The 17497-nt window shown below is 49.4% G+C and overlaps 1 protein-coding gene across 1 annotated transcript in view; it reads right to left on the reverse strand.

Moving 5' to 3' along the window:
• The window catches only part of NCAPH (non-SMC condensin I complex subunit H), a 37968-nt gene extending 26498 nt beyond the window's left edge, over positions 1 to 11470 (reverse strand). Inside the window, exon 1 of the mRNA XM_084900900.1 lies at positions 11346 to 11470. Coding sequence (XP_084757026.1) covers positions 11346 to 11364 — 19 coding nt within the window. The 5' untranslated portion in view covers positions 11365 to 11470. The remainder of the gene's footprint in view (positions 1 to 11345) is intronic.
• Between the last annotated feature and the right edge of the window lie 6027 nt (positions 11471 to 17497).

Here is a 17497-nt window from a genome sequence, read left to right on the forward strand (position 1 = left end):
CCTATTGCCCTGATAGACGGCCCCAGACAGGGAGAGGCCAGAATGTCAGGCAGTGGGCAGAGATCTCTTGGAGGTGTGTGAAGCCAGCGGCCATTACTGTGGGACTTGAAACCAGACCCTCGTAGGGAGGGGCTGAATAAAGTTTGTCTGCACCACCCCGAGACTCTGCCCCATCCAAGCAGAGCACAGAAGCCCTTCCAGTGGCTAGCTTTCTCGTTTGGCCGAATAGGACTCTCCTAGGGAGGGACAGAAAGGAATCCAAAGCTTGTCTGCGCCTATACCAAAGAGGTGTGTGTGCCTACAACCAATCTTCCGGGATTCACCAAAGCTTGTCTGTGCCACCCCAAAACTCCGCCCCATCCAAGCGGAATACAGAAACCTTCCTAGCTGAGACACTTCTGATCCTTATAGCCAATTGGCTTGGAGATCAACACTTCCCAGTGATACCAACAACAAGCAAGGCTTAACAAGAAGACTGCACACACAGCCCACAAAGGGCTACACCAAGACTGTCCACCTCAGGTAACTGGGAGGCTGACCCACTCAACCATATAGGACACCTTAGCACACAAAGCCACCCTACCAACTCAGGGAAGCTTGTGAAAATGCCGAGACAAGGAAACATCACAAACAAAAGAAATGGAGGACAAGAAGCGACTGGATATAGAGTTCAAAACCATGCTTATAAGGTTTTTCAAAAATTTCCTAGAAAAGGCCAATAAAATAAACAAGACCTATGAGGATATGAAAAGGGATCAACTAGAAATAAAGAATACATTGTCTGAAATAAAAAATATTATACAGAGTCCTAAAAACAGAATGGAAGATTGCAAGAATCAAGTCAAAGATTTGGAACACAAAGAGCCAGAGGACACTCCTCCACAGACACAAGAAGATAATAGAATCCAGAAAGTTGAAGATAATGTAAGAAACCCCTGAGACAGAGAGGATCCAAGATGGCTGCTCAGGTATACACCTAGCCGCAGCAGCTCACAACAATTTCAAGGAAATACAACTAAAATGTAGAGTGGACATTGTCCAGAGCTACAGGTAGTCGACTGACTGAAAACTCTACAATAGGAAGGAGGGAGAAAACCAGAAGGAAAATCAGAGGAGCTGAAAAAAAGCCTAAGGTACGGAGACATGCTGCGCGCTCGCACGCACGCGCGCGCAGAGAGGTCGCAGCCGGAGAGGAGGAGAGGGCTGGGTGCTGCCTGGCGTTCCCTAGCAGGAAGGAAATAGAACCCCCAGCCTGGGCTGAACCCCCGAACCGGCAGCGCTGAGCCCCAAGTTATGGGCCAGACCCTGGGGACCCAGGCTCCGGCAGGGGGAGACAATCCCGGGGGACGGCGAAATGCGGGGCCCCCGGAGTCGCGCGCACATGGCGCGCAGAGGACTGAATGTTGACTCTGATGCTGGATTACCCTAGCCGGAAGAAACAAAGCCTCCGGCGGCAGCTCTGAGCCTCAGCCCAGACCGCCCCCGAACTCCAGGTCTGGGCCAGTCCCTGGGGACCCAGGCTCGGGCAGGGGGAGACGGAGCGGTGAGGTGGAGTCCTGGGAGCGCGGCGCAAGGCCGAGCCCCCGGAGTTGCGCACACTGTGCGCAGAGGACAGTCTGTTGACTCTGATCCTGGACTCCCCTAGTGGGAGGGAGAAAGAAAGCTCCAGACTGGAGGAACGCGACGAGGAGCAGGAGCCCCTGCCGGACACCGGCCAGCCGGGCGCCAGCAAGGAGCCGGGCGACGGGGCCCCCAGTGGGGGGGGGTGCCCCTGAGCCTTCGACTGCTGAGCGCTGGCAACGGAGCCAAGGACGGGGGCTGCTTCCTGGGCGGCGCCGACCCCGGCAACAGGCTGGAGCAGTGCGGGAGCCCGCGGAGAACAAAGGGGTGCCACAGGCCAACCTGCTGAGCTCCCAGGACAAGGAGGAAGAAACCAAAGAAGTTCTCAATGTGAAGAAATCAAGTGAGAGCAAATGATAGTAAAATTACTTAAGAAAGAATACAAAGAAGATCTTGAAAAATCAAAGACTAAGTCAGAACTCAACGCACCAGCCAACATTGCAACATAAATGCGTTTTGTTTTGTTTTTTTTAAAAAAGAAAAAAAAAAAAAGAGAGAAAAAAGGGACAGAATGTTGGAACAGCGGCGACCAGACCTAGAGTGGCCAGGCACAAGGCAGTGGCAGCTGGGCCCGGAGCAGCAGTGGCCAGGCCCCAGAGCAGCAGCAGCCAGAACAAGAGCATCAATGGCCAGCACTGGAGCAGCCAGACCTGGGGCAGTGGCAGCCAGGCCTGAGGCAGAGGCGGCCAAGCCCAGGGTGGCCAGTCCAGGAACACCCAGACACGGAGTGGCTGGGCCCGGAGAAGCCCGGCCCAGAGCAGCCGGGTTGGGAGCAGCCAGGTGCAGAACAGCAGTAGCCAAGCACGGAGCATCCAGGCTGGGAGCGGCCAGGCTCGGAGCAGCCGGGTCGGGTGCGGCCAGGCCCGGAGCAGCGGCGGCCAGGCTGGGAGCGGCCAGGCCCGGAGCAGCTGGGTCTGGTGTGGCCAGGCCTGGAGCAGCGGCTGCCAGGCTAGGAGCGGCCAGGCCCGGAGCAGCAGCTGCCAGGCTGGGAGTGGCCAGGCCCGGAGCAGCCGGGTCTGGTGCGGCCAGGCCAGGAGCAGCGGCTGCCAGGCTGGGAGTGGCCAAGCCCGGAGCAGCCGGGTCTGGTGCGGCCAGGCCCGGAGCAGTGGCTGCCAGGCTGGGAGTGGCCAGGCCTGGAGAAGCGGCTGCCAGGCTGGGAGCAGCCAGGCCCGAGCAGCCGGGCCTGGTGCGGCCAGGCCCGGAGCAGCGGCTGCCAGGCTGGGAGCGGCCAGGCCCGGAGCAGCGGCTGCCAGGCTGGGAGCGGCCAGGCCCGGAGCAGCAGCTGCCAGGCTGGGAGCGGCCAGGCCCGGAGCAGCAGCTGCCAGGCTGGGAGCGGCCAGGCCCGGAGCAGCTGGGTCTGGTGCGGCCAGGCCCGGAGCAGCGGCTGCCAGGCTGGGAGCGGCCAGGCCTGGAGCAGCCGGGTCTGGTGCGGCCAGGCCAGGAGCAGTGGCTGCCAGGCTGGGAGCGGCCAGGCCCGAAGCAGCCGGGTCTGGTGCGGCCAGGCCAGGAGCAGTGGCTGCCAGGCTGGGAGCAGCCAGGCCCGGAGCAGCGGCTGACAGGCTGGGAGCGGCCAGGCCCGGAGCGGCCGGGACCGGAGCAACCGGTCCCAAAGCAGCCGGGTCGGGTGCGGCCAGGCCTGTAGCAGCAACAGCCAAGTCCAGAGCAACTAGGTCGGGAGCGGCAGTGACCAGACCCGGAGCAGCTGGTTGTGGAACGAACCAGAGCAACAGAGGCCAGGCCAGGAGCAGCCAGGCCCGAAACAGCTCGCTCCTCGCCTGTACCTGCCCACGGCTGCCTCTCAGACATGGCTGGAAACTTTTGCGGGAACTTGAGGGTCTGCTGAATCAAGTGATGAAGGCTTAGATCTGGATGTGTCGAGTTAGTATAGCGCTGGGGTGTTGATCTGTGAGTGCCTTGGGTGGGGCCTGGATGAGGCTGGTTGACCTATTTGAAAATGTCTTTTGTGTGAAGTGTATCATTGGGCATGTGGAGGTATTATTGATATGAGAAAATGCTAAGTAACAGATTTACTATCTGAAAAGGGATTTACTATCGGGAAAAGGGAGGGAGGAAGAGACTGAACATAAACTGTGCACCTATGGATGAGGACAATGGGGGATGGGGAGGGGGCAGAGGGTGGTGTGGGAACCTGGTGGAGGGGGGAAGAAATGAGGAACCTTTGTAATAATATGAACAATAAAGATTGATTTAAAAAAAAAAAAATAAAAAAAATAAAAAAAAATACATCCTTCATCCTTAAAAAAAAAAAAGAAACCCCTGAGACAATTTCAAACGAACCAACATCAGAATTATGGTGGTCCCAGAAGAAGAAAAAGAGAAAGATACCGAAAGAATACTGGAAGAAATAGTGACAGAAAACTTCCCCCACCTGGGGAAAGAAAGTCCAGGAAGCACACAGAACCCCAAACAAAAGGAATCCAAAGAGGACCACACCAATACACAACATAATTAAAATTCCAAGAGCAAAAGACAAAGAGAGAATATTAAAAGCAGCAAGAGCAAAGCAGGTAGTTACCTATAAAGGAGCACCCATACGATTGTCAAATGGTTTCTCAACAGAAACCATGCAGGCCAGACGGGAATGGCAAGAAATATTCAAGGTGATGAATAGCAAGAACCTACAGCCAAAAATACTCTACCCAGCAAAGCTATTACTCAGAATCGAAGGCCAGATAAAGAGCTTCACAAATAAAAGCTAAAGGAGTTCATCACCACCAAACCAGAATTATATGAATTGCTGAAAGGGGTTCTTTAGGAAGAGGAAGAAGATATAGATAAAAATTATGATCAACAAGTACATAACTATCAACAAGTGAAACTAAAAGCCAAGGGAATTAAAAAATCTGAACAATATTAACTAGTGAATATAATAGAATCAGAGGTATGGAAGGGGAGTGGACTGACGATTCTCGGAGAAAAGGGGAGTGGGGGGGGTGGGAAGAGCCTGAACAAAAACTGTGCACCTATGGATGAGGACAATGGGGGGTGGGGAAAGGGCAGAGGGTGAGGTGGGAACCTGGTGGAGGGGAGCAATGGAGGGGGAAAAAATGGGGAACATTTGTAATAATATGAACAATAAAGATTTATTTAAAAAAAATAAACAATCAATGTAGCCTCTCTAAAAAGGAGACTGACTCATCTCTTGATGGGACAAAATATGAAACTCACATCACCCATAAGATATTTTTGCCAAAGATGGGGAAACTAAATGTAACTAAGATCTTAGATCTAACTTCCATTTTATAAGAAATATAGGAGCAGCCGAAACCGATTTGGTTCAGTGGATTGAGTGTCGGCCTGCGGACTGAAAGATCCCATGTTCGATTCTGTTCAAGGGAACGTACCTTGGTTGCGGGCACATCCCCAGTAGGGGGCGTGTAGGAGGCAGCTGATCGATGTTTCTCTCTCATTAATGTTTCTAACTCTCTATCCCTCTCCCTTCCTCTCTGTAAAACAAAACAAAAAATAAAAAACTCTGGCGTTAATCCATGATGCTGTAACTTTTCAAAATCAAGACCCAGAATGCTCGAGGTAGTGTGGAGATGCCAGGCCCATATAGATATATATGTATGTATGTATATGTATGTATATGTATATATTGTATATGAACAGAGGAGCAAGTTAAATGATATTGCAAGGAAATATTCAGACAAATCCAGGATGTGAGATAGTTTACAAGACAACTGACTTAGTCTCTTAGAGAAGTCAGTGTCAAAAAAAATGCAGGGGGGGAAGGGAGGTCTTCTCAATCAAAAGAAACCAAAGAGGCATACAAAACAAACAAGCAAAAGTCTTAACATTCAGCCAATCCTTGGTCAAACAAAAAAATCAGCTAGAAATATTTTGGGGACAAAAAGGGAAATTTGGAATACAATCTAAATTATGAGAGAACGCTGATTTTTAAAACTAATTTTTATTTATTTTAAAATATATATATTTTATTGATTTTTTTTTTTACAGAGAGGAAGAGAGAGGGATAGAGAGTTAGAAACATGGATGAGAGAGAATCATTGATCAGCTGCCTCTTGTACCCCCCCAACTGGGGATGTGCCCGCAACCAAGGTACATGCCCTTGACCAGAATCGAACCTGGGACCTTTCAGTCTACAGGCTGACGCTCTATCCACTGAGACGAACCGGTTTTCCACTTAAAACTAATTTTTATTTTCTTACATGTGATAATGATTATTATGGTATGTAGAATATCTTTACTTTTAGAAGATGCATGAGAAACAATTTAGGGGTGATATAACATGATGTCTACAACCTTCATCTGAATTGGTAAAAAATATGTGTATGTAAGGGGGGGCTAAGATAAGTTTGGCCAATTAACGATTGTTGGATCTAGGTACTGAGTATAAGCTGTTTGTTGTCTTGGCCTTCAATGTCCCTGTGTTTTAAACATTTTCATACAAGAAGTCGGAAAATAGATGGCATGCTGCATGACCATGACTGTGTGGAGAAAAGTAAAGCCTGGAAGGAGGACGGGACTGGAGGCAGAGGCTGTTAAATACAGTGGTTAGGAGAGGCTTCACTAGGAAGGAAGCCTCAGAGCCAAGACCGCAGAGATATTTGGGGGAAGCTACACCGAGGCAGAGGGAACTGCAAGCACAGAGGCTGGAACATGCCTGGCATGTCTGAGGGGCCATGTGGCTAAAGTGGAGGGAGAGAGGATGGGGTCAGGCTTTCCAGGGCCTGGCAGAGCAGACACCAAGTCAGGGTAAGGGAAGGACAGCTGACAGGGGGTAGAGCCTTATTCACAGGCCACTGAAAAGAATGTGGCTTTCAGGTGGAGTGAGAAGGGAAGTAATTGGACAATGGTGAGAAGAGAAATAAAGTGATCTAACTTCTGCTTCAAGAAAATCACCATGGCCAGGACCGGTTTGGCTCAATGGATAGAGCGTTGGCTTGGGGACTGAAGGGTCCCAGGTTCGATTCCGGTCAAGGGCATGTACCTTGGTTGCAGGCATATCCCCAGTGGGGGGTGTGCAAGAGGCAGCTGATCGATGACTCTCTCTCATCGATGTTTCTAACTATCTATCTCTCTCCCTTCCTCTCTGTACAAAATCAATAAAATATATTTAAAAAAAGAAAAAAGAAAAAAAAAAGAAAATCACTATGGCTGTTGTGATGAAAATTGACTGAAAATGGAGAATTGACAAGCAGAGACAGATTAGGGGGCAACCACCAATAACTGGTATGATGGATGCAATTCTCATCTCCCAGTGTAATCACAATAGTCCCTATAGAGCAGTGGTTCTCCACCCTTCTAATGCCTCGACCCTTTAATACAGTCCCTCATGTTGTGGTGACCCCCAACCTTAAGTTGTGGCTAGGGGAGCAGATTCAATGGTGGACTTTGGATATTCTCTCTCTCTCAAAGCTTCACCCAAGGATATTTTTCTATTGATTTTTAGAGAGAATGGGAGGGAAAGGATGGGGCAGAGAGAGAAATATCGATGTGAGAGAGAAACCTAGATTGGTTGTCTCCCATAGGGACCTGGACCCCTCTGAGGATTGAGGTACGTGCCCCTGACTGGAATCAAACCCGAGATCCTTTGGTCCACAGGCTGACCTTTTAACCACTGGGCAAAACCGTCTTGGGCTGGATGATCTCTTTTGATTTTTTTTTCCTTAGGAAAATAGAAAGCAAGTGAAAACCGAAAACTCCACAATTAAGTGTAAAGGTTGGGGAAGAGATTTCAGAAGAAAAAGGAAGGAAGGAAATAACCATCTAGGAGAAGAGTGGGTGAATCAGAGAATATAGCATGACTGCTGAGTAGCCTTAGAGTCCCCTTGGCCATCTGGTGCACTGGGCAGAGTAGGCAAAGTTGGATTAACCAGGGTTGTGATTTAGTCAAGCAAGTGTAAGAAAGCAAGAAGAGGGCAAGGGGTTGCAGGTGGATAAAAGGGAGTGATTACACTGACCACAGAATGTAAGCTAACTAAGGAGGGAACAAGGTCATGAGAGAAGTAGGAACAGTGAAAAGAATATTGGATCTGCTGGGTCATCAAAAGATTGTTGGAGTCAGGGAACAAGAGGGAGTGGGTTGGAAAGCCAGGAGTGGTATTGAGAAATGGGGTCTTAAAATTGAGATTGTAGAGTAGTGCAGCTGATAATGACAAGGTCTAGGGTGTGACTATGGTAGTGAGTGCTGAGTCTTATTATGATTGGGAGAAGCAAGATCACTGGAAGAGAGAGATGAGGAATCAGAGACCTTGGAAGAAAATTTCCAAATTTAAGAAACAGGAAGCCTGTTTTCAAACCCCAGCTCCATCACTTACTAACTGGGAAAATCTGAAACATAATGCCCAAAGCCATTTGCTTCTTCATCCTCTAAATGAGAATAAGAATGTGTATCTCAGATGGTTCAGAATTCATGATATTAAAAAATACATATGTACATTATAGCACATATTTCATAGGAAGATACATAATAAACACTGAATTTTTTTGCCCATGTAAGGGGAAGGAAAAGAGTGGTGATTAGAAATTTTTTTAAAAAGAAAACATACAAGAACCTCACATGTTTCCCTGATAACTTCCCACAAGCTGAGGAGTGATTAACAAAATTCTCAGATGACAGAGGAGGATCCAAGATGGCTGCTCGGGTAGACATCTAACCGCAGCAGCACACAACAATTTCAATGGAATACAACTAAAATGTAGAGTGGACATTGCCCAGAGCTACAGGTAGTCGACTGACTGAAAATTCTACAACAAGAAGGAAAGAGAAAACCAGAAGGAAAATCCTGAGCCTTCGACTGCTGAGCGCGGGCAACAGAGCCAAGGCCGGGGGCTGCTTCCTGGGTGGCGCCGACCCCGGCAACAGGCTGAAGCAGCGCAGGAGCCCGCAGAGAACAAAGGGGTGCCACAGGCCAACCTGCTGAGCTCCCAGGACAAGGAGGAAGAAACCAAAGAAGTTCTCAATGTGAAGAAATCAAGTGAGAGCAAAAGATAGTAAAATTACTTAAGAAAGAATACAAAGAAGATCTTGAAAAATCAAAGACTAAGTCAGAACTCAACTCACCAGCCAACATTGCAACATATAATAAATGCGTTTAAAAAACAAACAAACAAAAAAAACACACGACAGAATGTTGGAACAGCGGTGGCCAGGCCTAGAGTGGCCAGGCACAAGGCAGCGGCAGCCAGGCCCGGAGCAGCAACGGCCAGGCCCCAGAGCAGCAGCAGCCAGAACCAGAGCATCAACAGCCAGCACTGGAGCAGCCAGACCTGGGGCAGTGGCAGCCAGGCCTGAGGCGGAGGCGGCCAAGCCCAGGGTGGCCAGTCCAGGAACACCCAGACCCGGAATGGCCAGGCCCGGAGAAGCCGGGCCCAGAGCAGCCGGGTTGGGAGCAGCCAGGCCCAGAACAGCAGTAGCCAAGCCCGGAGCATCCAGGCTGGGAGCGGCCGGGCCGGGAGCGGCCGGGCCCGGGGCGGCCGGGCCGAGAGCAGCCGGGTAGGGTGCGGCCATGCCTGGAGCAGCAGCTGCCAGGCTGGGAGCGGCCAGTCCCGGAGTGGCCGGGCCCGGAGCAGCCAGGCCCAGAGCAGCCAGGTCGGGTGCGGCCAGGCCCGGAGCAGCAGCTGCCAGGCTGGGAGAGGCCAGGCCCGGAGCAGCCGGGTCGGGTGCGGCCAGGCCCGGAGCAGCAGCAGCCAAGTCCAGGGCAACTAGGTCGGGAGCGGCAGTGACCAGACCCGGAGCAGCTGGTTGTGGAACGAACCAGAGCAACAGAGGCCAGGCCCGGAGCAGCCAGGCCCGAAGCAGCTCGCTCCTCGCCTGTCCCTGCCCACGCTGCCTCTCAGACATGGCTGGAAACTTTTGCGGGAACTTGAGGGTCTGCTGAATCAAGTGATGAAGGCTTAAATCTGGATGTGTTGAGTTAGTATAGCGCTGGTATGTTGATCTGTGAGTGCCTTGGGTGGGGCCTGGATGAGGCTGGTTGACCTATTTGGAAATGTCTTTTGTGTGAAGTGTATCATTGGGCATGTGGATGTATTATTGATATGAGAAAATGCTAAGTAACAGATTTACTATCTGAAAAGGGATTTACTATCGGGGAAAGGGAGGGAGGAAGAGACTGAACATAAACTGTGCACCTATGGATGAGGACAATAGGGGATGGGGAGGGGGCGGAGGGTGGGGTGGGAACCTGGTGGAGGGGGAAAGAAATGAGGAACCTTTGTAATAATATGAACAATAAAGATTGTTTTAAAAATAAATAAATAAATAAATAAATACCCCATGTTTTCAAAAAAAAAAAAATTCTCAGATGAGATCAAAACAAAAGTAAAAACAGGAAGGTAGGAGGTAAGACATTTTTAGAGACTGAATCAAGAGGGTTTGTGACTATTTAGATGTGGGCACTGCAAGGTAAGGAAGGAGCTGGACTTGGGAGAAGAGAACAGAAATAGGAAGCATTGGTGAAGGAATGTGTCTAAGAGGGAGACTGAAGATGGGATTAGAGGCACTCTTCAATTCCTGGAACATTCTCTGATTCTCGCACTGCTTTTGACATCATGCATCACGGTTACTGAGTTCAAAGAACACTTTCTGCATTCCCTTCCTCACCTCCTACTCATTTTCAGCTCCCTCTAGTCTGACCCCCAGCCCCGCCACCCTGTAACTATCATTGATCACCCACAATTTTCAAGTCACCAAATCCAGCACTTTTCAGGCCTCATCTCTCTTGAGATTCAGCAGCATTTGAAGCAGCTGGCAACCCCGTTTCTCGAAACACTTTTGGCCTCTCTAACTTTCTTCCTTCTATCCAGCTTCTAAATGTTGGTCCTGTAGTTTTCTCTACAGGCTTTTCACCTGTTCCCATGGTTTTACAAACTATGATGATGATACCCAAATTTATTCCTTCGGCCATGGGCCACTTCCTGAATGGCAATCTTTCATCCCTTATCCTGTGTTTACCGACCCCTTCCCTCCACCTGCCTGCCTCTGAGGGAAGTAATTTACCATGTCTAAAATATAACTCTAAATTCCCAAATGTCTTACCAAGACCTACAGAGGCCCCTGCTCACCCGAGAGACCTGCTCACTGTTTAGTCTCCAAGTCCTGCCCTAGGTCAGGCCAGGCCCTTCCTGCTAGCCCTCTTCTTTTTTGCATTTGCTCCTTTGCCCGAAATACGTTCCCAGTCTCTGTAAGGGCTCAATCCTAATCCACAGGGCTCCCCTCCCCCCGCTATTCTCAATCACAGCTCTCAGTCTCGGTCTCACCGGTAAATTATTTCGTTCGTTTATTGTCTGTCTCCCCAACTAGAACACAGCAGCCTGGCATCTTACTTGTTCTTTACTGCGTCTGGCCCAAAAGCACTCAGTATTGGTGGGATGGAAGTAAAATTTAATGCAAGCGTGTTAAGCATACAGCGGTGACCAAGCGGCTCTAACGCGCCTTCCTAGAAAACGGCCTTTGAGAGCCGAGACGCCAGCGCGGCGGTACCCCGGGAGACGGTTTTCGTCCGCGAACCGAGCGGACGCCCGAGGCCGCGTCCTGATTGGCGGAGCGCATCGCCGGCCGGCCCTCCCTCCTCCCCTCCCCTCCCCTCCCCCCGCCAGGCCCCCGGCCGACGGAGAGCTGAGGCACCGACTGGGCCGCGAACTCCGCGGTCCCGCTCAGGCCCGGCCCCGGCCCTGCCCGCGGGACCCTCCTCGCGCCGGGCCTGCCCGCGGCGCCCCCGCACGCCCGGCCTCACCTGGGCCCGGAGGTCCCATCCTGCCGCCTCGTCGCCTCAACTGCTTTTAAATCGCGCGCCGACAAGACTGAGCGTTAACGGCCGCGCTGACGTCACAGTGGGCGGGTCGGAGGCGCGCCTGCGCACACCGCCGGTCCGCCGCGGGGCGGGGAGCCGCGCTCGGGAGGCGCCCGCGGGACCAGCCCTGGGAGGCGGCGTCCAGGCTCGGGTCCCGTGGGCTGCCCGGAGGGGTCCGTGGGGACCCCCGGGACAGGGTGAACTCCCTCCTCTGGAGCCCCGAGCGCCGGGGCCCAGCGTGGACGGGGAAAGCCGGTTCCGCGGAACGAGGTTCCGGTCCCGGGGCGGAGCGGGCAGGCCGCGGCCCGGGGTGACGGGCGGGCGTGGGCGGAGGTGAGAGGGAGCCCACCCTGCAACGAGCGTTCCAGCGGGAAGGACAGGTGCACAAGGTTTCATGCACCTTTTTTAAATGAAGGCCTTCGTTTTTGTTCAATTTCTCGTGAAAAGCATCCTAGTTCTCTCCAACCCCCTTTTAAATGATAAGGTGACCAGACGTCCCGCTTTTTAACAATTTGTCCCACGTCCCGCGGCGTTTTAAAAAAGTCCCGATTTTTTGAATAATTGTTTTAAAGTTAATGTCGAAAGTGAGGCGGGTCCTAGCCTGTTTGCCCAGTGGGTAGCTCCTGGGCCCGCGGACTGGAGGGTCGTGGGTTCCATCCCTGGTCAAGGACACCTGCCTGGGTTGCAGGCTCCACTCTCCCGGTTGAGGCGCGTGGGGGAGGCAACCAATCGATATGTCTCTATCTCTCCTCTCCCTCCCATCTTTAAAAACCAAAGGAAAGGGAGGCGGATGCAATGTGCCGCCTGTCCCTTCGCTCTCCTTCACCTGGTCCCTGGATCTGATTCCAGGAAGATGAAACGTTCCTGGCGTGTGGGACTCCTGCCCTCTGTGTAGAAGTCTTCCGCATCTCTGACACAATTTGCCTGCTGTTTGGTCTCATCAAATAACTAAATCGATACCGTCCCCTGGGGACTGACCTGAGGCCACTTCACAGCGGCCATTCCCTTTCACTGAGGCCACATTCCATTTCACATTCCACTTGCTAAGACCATCATCCTTCCCCTCGGGACCTTCATAGGATCCAACCTGCCCAGAGCATTCTCTGCCAGAAAAGGCCAGCCTAGAGTCCTTTAAAATCTCTGACTCCTTTAAAATCACTCTAGCTTTAGTCAGGAAGACTCCACTGTCCCTGGGGGCTGGCGCCACTTTGGGGGTCAGCCCATCTGGTATCCAGAAGACCTAATTCATAATTTTTCTTCTTTTGGCCTCATGTGTACCTCCTTCGGCAACCCTAACACCTGCCAAATGCTATCAGTGCTCCTCAGTCAGTTTGGCAACCAAAAAAGTGCTACCCTTTGTTGAAAACTATGTTTTAAGCCTGTTTGTTTGCTTGAACTTGTTCTCTCTGTACTCACCAAATCTTTAGTGAAAGGCAATGTAGGGAAGAGGAGAGAAAACACTTTTACATACACCTCATCTCCACAAGTGAAACCAGCCGCCCCCTCTCACTCCCGTACAATCCATTGAATTTTCTTCCTAAAAATCTTTTCAGTCGCGTGTCTCTCCTTGACCCACCTTGCAGGTCTGCAGTAACCCCACACCTGCTCTGACCCCGTTCTTGTGGGGTCCAGGGTGGTGGTTGCTAAGTACAAATCTGACCTGTTATTTTCCCCACAGTCTAAAAGCATTTGAAGGGAACTAAATTTTTACCACCCTTAAGCTGTCTTTTTGGGATATTGATTTCAACTATTTGTTGAGAAACAGGACTCAAAACCTTTGACCCTCACTCCTTTGCTGCCTAACATTCGGACAGATCTGCTTTAGGAAGGGAGTCTTGGCTTAATCATCTTAAAAATCTTTACCCTAGCTTTAGTCAGGAAGAGTCCAGGCCTGTTAGCTAGATACCTCATATCCCATTGTTTCTGAATTGCCTGGCAAGAATTTTCCTGCCATGTATAATCCGTTCTTCCTCAGCCACCTATAAATCGCCCATTTTACCCATTCACCAACCCCTTTTCTTTGTCCAAAAATGTCATAAATATTGAATGTTGCCTCAATAGTGTCTTTGAACTTTTTATGTTTGTGTGAATTCCCCAGGAACATGTATTAAACATTTTTCTCCTGTTAACTTGCCTCTGTTCATTTGATTATTAGCCTAGGTGGGAAGGAAAGTATTAATTTTATTAGCCTCTGCACATTAAAAAAACTCCACTGCTCTGGGAACTTTTAAAGTAGTCTACAAGGTCTTGGCAGGGTCCCGTCCCTGCAGCCTCTCCAGCCTCATCTTACCCCTCTTTGCTCCCTGCCCTCTGGTCACGTGGGCCTTCTTTCAGACTGGCCCTCACCAGGCCCACTTCCAGCATGGACTTATGGCCTCTGCACACGCCATGTGCTCCACATAGGATCCTCTTCGTCCCCTCTTCATCCAATTAGGTCACATCCCTTCTTCAGGGAGACCTTCCCTGATATACTTACTCAGCATCTGTACTGGAGGCTTTAGCAGAACGTGTCACCTGTGAAATCTTACATGTGCTGGGGTGACAATTCATGTCTGTCCCCTCTCTAGACTGTCAGTTCCATGAGGATGAAGCTGTGTCCTTGCTCACCGCTGTTTTCCCAGGGCCTGGTGCTAGCCCTGGGCATAGCAAGCACTTAAATACATATTGAATGAGGGACACTGGAAGATAAGTTTAAATCCTAAATTGGGCATCTTAACTTCCTGGGCCCCATTTTCTTCCCCATTTATTAAACAGTGATGAGCCCACTGGCCGGCTGGTGCGGTACAGTGGCTGAGCGTTTATCTATGAACCTGGAGGTCACGGTTCAATTCCCAGTCAGGGCACATGCCAGTTGTGAGTTCCATCCCCAGTTGGAGGGTGTGCAGTAGGCAGCTGATCAATGATTCTCTCATCATTGATGTTTGTATGTCTCCCTCTCCCTTCCTCTCTGAAATTAATAAAAACATGTTTAAAAATAAATAAAATAGCCCTAGCCAGTTTGGCTCAGTGGATAAGAGTATTTGTCTGAGGACTGGAGGGTTCCGGGTCTGATTCCGGTCAAGGGCATGTCTGGGTTTCAGGCACTGTCCCAGTAGGGGGCATGCAGGAGGCAGCCAATCAATGACCTCTCATCATTGATGTTTTTAACTCTCTCCCCCTCCCTTCCTCTCTGAAATCAATAAAAATAAATATTTTTTAAAAAGTGATGAGAAGATCACATTTCACTGGGGTTTATGAGGAAATTAGTAATAAACTCCCATGAGTGCGCTCATGGGGTCAGTGTGTGCTAGGGTCGAGAGTGAGCCTCTGGATTCCATGTCTGCACAAACTAAGAGCACTGGGTGTTGGGGTGATAGGTGGCCAGAATTGGAAGCCTCTGAAGAGCTGGCTTGGAATTCCTGGCAAAGGAAGGCTACTCGGTGACCCATTAGGTGAGGCATGCAGCTGTTCTGTGGTTATAATGGAACCTCCTGCTCCGGTGCCACATACTGGAGGAAAGGGCCAGCTCCACCTCACCGCCCACTCCCAAGCCCATCTTTTGTTTTGGGGGATTAGGAGTACAGAGGATGCAAAAAGATTGAGTGGTTTATCAGTGGTGTCAATGGTATGCAAAACTCAATTACCCTGTGTGTACAAAAGTAAAGTAGTGGAGCCCCTCCCCCATTCCTTCTCAGCAGAAAAGCAATGCAGAGGCCAATGGTCTTGCTCATTTCACTCCTCACTGAGATCTGCTTCCCCCAAATGAAAGCAAAGGGCCTCAGTTTAGGTGAAGAACAGTGTTATCAGTTGCCTGAACAGCAATTTTTTGGCTTCAGATTTGCCTTGACCTTCCAGCTTGCAGTTGGCTTATAATATAAACCATATTGTCACTGGGGCTCAAAGGACACATAGTTAAAATGGCTTTACATTCCTTTTGGTCTCTGAGCAAATGCCTTTAATTTTGTATGTGATATAAAATTCCTGACCTCCTAAAGACTGGGCTAAGAACCAACAATTTCTGTCTTCTGGAATTTCCGAACATACCTCCCTTTAGCTTAAAATTAATAGTGCTTTTTGCTTTTCAACTAACTTTAAGCCTGCCCTAACCGGTTTGGCTCAGAGGATAGAGCATCGGCCTGCGGACTGAAGGGTCCCAGGTTCAATTCCAGTCAAGGGCACGTACCTTGGTTGCGAGCATATCTCCAGTAGGGGGTGTGCAGGAGGCAGCTGATCAATGTTTCTATCATCAATGTTTCTAACTCTCTCTCCCTCTCCCTTTCTCTCTGTAAAGTATTAATAAAATATATTTTTAAAAATAAATAAAAATATGTTTAAAAAAAAATAAGTTTAAGCCCTATGTGGTGTTGATTCCTGCTGGGACAGGTACTTCCCTGCAGGCTCTGCCGTTTACCAGCTGTGACCCTGGAACGTTGTGTGCTCTCTGTGCCTGTTATCTCATTGGTAACATGGAGAAGATCAAGCACCAACTCCGTGGGGTGTTAGTGTGAGGATTAAATGAGTTACCAGATGTGAAGCATTTAGAACATTTCAATGCTCAATGAAAGCTACTATTCTCATTACTATGGCTGCTGTTTTATCCTGGGTGCCAGCCAGTATTGTTTTAGAAGAAAGCTCAGCTTCCTAAATATCTGGCTTCCCCTTTCATTGTGAGCGTATTCCCAGAGCACTACAGCTCCATTCTTACCACTACTTGTTTTTGCTATACTCTCTCTTACATCTGCTGCCCCACCCAAGCTGTGCTGTTCCTTGTAATCTTCTGCCCGTTCATAACTTTGTTTTCTTTCTTGCCTCTTACTACACTAGAAACCCCAGTGCTAGAACTTCAAACTTCTCACTACCTGACAGACTTATGCCCTCTAGAACTTAGGTTGTTTGTAGCCGCTAAGATCTTTACATTTGGCTGATATTTTGGTTTGGGCCCCATGAAAATGAATGACTTAGGTATTAACAATCTGAAATTCTTTCCTGGCTAGGCCACTGGGAAACCACAGGGCAGACTGGTTCCAGGTATGCTGAGAAACATCAGGATGTGCTAGATGAGCCCTCAGGGTAACAGGAACTTCTTGGGAACAGGCTGTGAGAATACTGACCTGCTATATGTGTTATTGCACAGATTCCAACTGATACAGAAAATAGTCTCATTTATTGATTTAGAAAGAAACACCAGTTATTTTCTAAACAAAAAGCATATGAATATTTATAAAACACCAAAATCCCACCAGCATGGAACCAACCGTCACTGCACCTTAACCTGAAATCAATACCTGGCAGATACCAGCAGACAACAGTAGCTACTGAGCAGAGGGAGCCCCAATTATTGACTGGCATCCGTTCCTAGGACACTTGTAATTTCTGCTTGGTGGAGGGTGTGGATTCTACAACCAAACATCTTAACCCCACCGAGGTCAAGTTAAATGTGGGGCCAGGTCCTCCTCTGAGCAGATCTTTCAGGCTTGCAAGGGAGGAACAGCATTGGATTTCCAAAACAACCGCACCCACAACTATTTTCACATTTCTTAACACTCCTCCTCAGGCTTTTTTAAAGCACAGAAAAATACATCAATCACATCTCCCAAATCTCTACTTTGAGTTGGACTGCTTCATAATCTCTTCCAGTCCAGCCCTGCCAGTGGTCAATCGTTATGACCTTGTTTTGCAAAATAACAAATGTAGTTCAAGTAATTCCTCTGGTCTCTAAAAAGAGAATACAAAGGCGTTACCAAGCTGAGAAAAGCAGAGCTACACATGGTAGTTAGAACTTTCCATTCACCAAACAAGTGGCTCCCTGCAGAAACAATTATTCATCTCAGAGCCCCCAAAAGATCATCCTTGCTAAGGATTTTATAATGTTGTTTCCAGGCACGGAGGAGGTCATCAGATGTTGCTCTTTAATTTTAGTAAATACATTATCTCAATTATGGGACAGGTCACTACTGACTTGATATTTGTGAATCAATGCTAATAAATTATTTGGGTAGTATTGGAATGTTTTCAGAAGCATAAAAACAATAATACTGAGATATAAAGATTGGACTAAATCAAGAAAAGAGAAAATGAACATCTTGGTTGTATCTTCAATTAGTGAAAGTCTGAAA

The sequence above is a fragment of the Pipistrellus hanaki genome, assembly GCF_964339955.1.
Source record: "Pipistrellus hanaki genome assembly, chromosome: 12".
In the NCBI taxonomy this organism is placed as follows: domain Eukaryota; kingdom Metazoa; phylum Chordata; class Mammalia; order Chiroptera; family Vespertilionidae; genus Pipistrellus; species Pipistrellus hanaki.